Raw genomic sequence first — 2,830 nt, 5'->3', positions numbered from 1 at the left:
CGGTTTTCAAATATGCTTTTTCGATTAAACTTATTCTGAAACTCAAAAAATTCAAAAAAATATACATCATTTTTGAATTTAAAATTTCGATTTTTTTGGCTTTCAGAATGTGTTCTATCAGAAGAAGCATATTTGAAAAAACCTAAAATAGTTTTTGTAGTCTGAAATTCATCCATCGGCCTGCATTCCCACGCTTTCGAAATTTCTGCTTCCGAAACATCTACTTTCGAAATGTCCCGAAGCTTAAATTTCCATATTCAGCTATTAACTCAATATTTTAAAAGTTTATGAGTTTTCTAAACTGATTCTTCGGCCTCAATTACTCAATTTCCGGATTTTTTCATATTTTCTGGGTTTTCTGAAAACTAGAAAATCGGAATTTCTAAATGAAGAAGTTCAGACACTCGAAATTTTGGAAATACGAAAATTTAAAGATTTGAAAACTTAAGAATTTAAAAATTAAGAAAAATTGGAATATTTCAATTCAAAACACTCTTTTGAATTTCAGAATCAAAGTTTTAGGACTTCCGATTTTTTAACTTTCTAATCTCTGAACTTCCTAATATTTTACTTTTCGGATTTCCAAATTTCCTCATTTCTGTATTCCCAGATTCTAAAACTCCAAATATCTTAATTTCCGAAATGTCGAAATCTGAAACAGATTCAGAATCAGGAGTTTCCGGAACTCTGAGCTTCTATATTTCGAATTTTGATAATGCAAAAGATATCCGCTGAGAAAAAAACGGGACCTCTTTATGAGATTACGGGTACTGTAAGCGGGGCCCAGGATGTTCAGCCCCGAAGGGGCGCAAACCGACTGGTTTTTTATATTTGCGTGACATGTTAGTATTTCAAAAAAACCGTTGAGTGACCGGATTTTTTTGGTCTCCGCGTCACTTCGAAACCGCGACGTTTTGCACGCTGCAGTTTTTTTTTTAAATTTAAGGCTTAAGGCTCCAATTTTCAATTTCATTTTTACGTGACCATGTTTTTTCGGTTTCGTAGTGACCGAAGTGACTGGTTTCGAAGTGTCACGTAGTTTCGAAATAACCGGTTCCTAAGTGACGCGGAGCCTTTTTTTTAGAAAAGATATTTCCCATAAAAATTTATATATTTTTCGTGAAATTTTTGAAATATTTTTCAGAAATTTCGACAAACTTTCACCGAACTACAACCTCAAAAAAACTTCCACGGAAATACTTTTTCTAATAGGTCGAAAAAAGTAAAACCGTCCACTCAAAACTCAAAAAGTGAAAAATCTCGAAAAAATCGAATTGAAATTCACAAAAACCAAAAAAGAGCAGTCTTCGAAAACATCGATTCATTAAATACAAGTTCACTGATTCTCCGGGTGTCACTTCTTCTCCTCATCTTCCTTCTTCTCATCCTTCTTTTCCTCTTTTTCATCCTTCTTTTCTTCCACTGATTCCTTTTCCTTTTTACCTTCTTCCGTTTTTGGCTTCTCCCCATCTCCATCCTTTTTCTTCTCCTTCTTTTTATCCTCAAGTGTTGTACCAGCTCCTTTTTCAAATGAAATGTAAACGCGTTTCATTCCGTCGTGCTTGTTCTTTTTCTCCTTCCAGATGTCCCGAACTTCCGTCGCCTTTACTGAATCCTGAACTTTGATATAGTAGACAGCAAAATACTGTTTGTTGTTCTCCGGAATCGCTTTTCCTGAGCAATGGATCACCTGAAAATAAAAAACTTAAAAAGAAAAAAGAAACTGAAGAGAGTGGGATTCGAACCCACGCCCCCGAAGGGACTGGTGCCTTAAACCAGCGCCTTGGACCGCTCGGCCATCTCTCCACATTTTCACTGGGGAGTAGAGGGCATACACATTACTACTACTCACTCCAATGTCGAGAGACTCATCCGGTTTGATAATTCCAACCGGCGACTTGATTTTGAACATTTCATTCGATGTGCATTTGATCTTGAAAGCGTACTTTTCCTTAGTCGGATTCGTCAGTTTCAAACTGGCCATCGTATTCTCATCACCAAGTCCTGAATTCGAGAAACAGATCTGCAGAAAAAGGTCTAGAAGGTTCCAAAAATAGAGATCAGTACCGCTTCAGGGTTGAGCTTGAGAACGAAGACGTCGCTGTCCTTCTCTTCTTTCTTTTCCTTTTTTTCTGCCATCTCCGATGTCCTTTTCCTTTTCGAAGCGAAACTTCAAATGTGGTCCTGGGAAAACTTTTGAAATATTATGGATGAGAATTAATGGGAGCTTTTAGTTTGATTTCATCAAAACAATTCCACGTGGAATTCCGAATTAGATAAAAAATTTTGAGGAGGAGAGCACGCGTGAAAATTTTATATCGAATATTTTCCCTACAGTAATCTTTTAATTTTGAATGTTTCTACCCACAGTAATCCTTTCATTTTCGTTTTTTCTTCCTACAGTAGTCTTGCTCACATTCCAATATTTTTCCTTACAGTAATCCTTCACATTTTGGAACAGTTTTCCATACATTACTTCTTTTCTTTGTCGAATTCTACCCCCTACTGTAATCCTTTAATTAACGATAAGTTTTGCCCACAGTAACCCTCTTATTTTCAAATATATTCCCCTACATTAATCTTTTCAATTTCGGAGTATGTTTCCCACAGTAATCATTTGATTGTTTCTGTCCAATTACTCAACTGATTTTTCGCATTTTTTTCTGTTTCAAACATTTCTTCCTTTGTTTCAAAATCCAATAAATGTAATTGCCAATGACATAATAGTCTAAATGCTCAATTTCCGTTGCTGCACTCATTGGTCCTCCAAAATTTGTTACCGTAAAACCTCTAATAGAACGACACCCGGATCGTCCACTTTGAGCCTATA

The 2,830-nt window shown here is 35.9% G+C and overlaps 1 protein-coding gene and 1 non-coding gene across 2 annotated transcripts; both read right to left on the bottom strand.

Annotated features, from left to right (window-relative positions):
- Positions 1 to 1,354: 1,354 nt before the first annotated feature.
- On the bottom strand, positions 1,355 to 2,139 carry CBG08519 (the record flags this gene model as incomplete). The annotated part of the gene is made up of 3 exons (XM_002640414.1): positions 1,355 to 1,690; positions 1,853 to 2,023; positions 2,068 to 2,139. The coding sequence occupies 3 exons, from the start codon at positions 2,137 to 2,139 to the stop codon at positions 1,355 to 1,357; spliced, it is 579 nt and encodes a 192-aa protein (XP_002640460.1).
- On the bottom strand, positions 1,725 to 1,806 carry CBG28402. The gene has a single exon. It is a non-coding gene (tRNA).
- Positions 2,140 to 2,830: the final 691 nt, after the last annotated feature.

The sequence above is a fragment of the Caenorhabditis briggsae genome (assembly GCF_000004555.2).
Source record: "Caenorhabditis briggsae complete genome, chrI, whole genome shotgun sequence".
Taxonomy (NCBI): domain Eukaryota; kingdom Metazoa; phylum Nematoda; class Chromadorea; order Rhabditida; family Rhabditidae; genus Caenorhabditis; species Caenorhabditis briggsae.
Note: the sequence above shows the minus strand (reverse complement) of the source record. Positions and strands in the feature narration are given on the sequence as shown.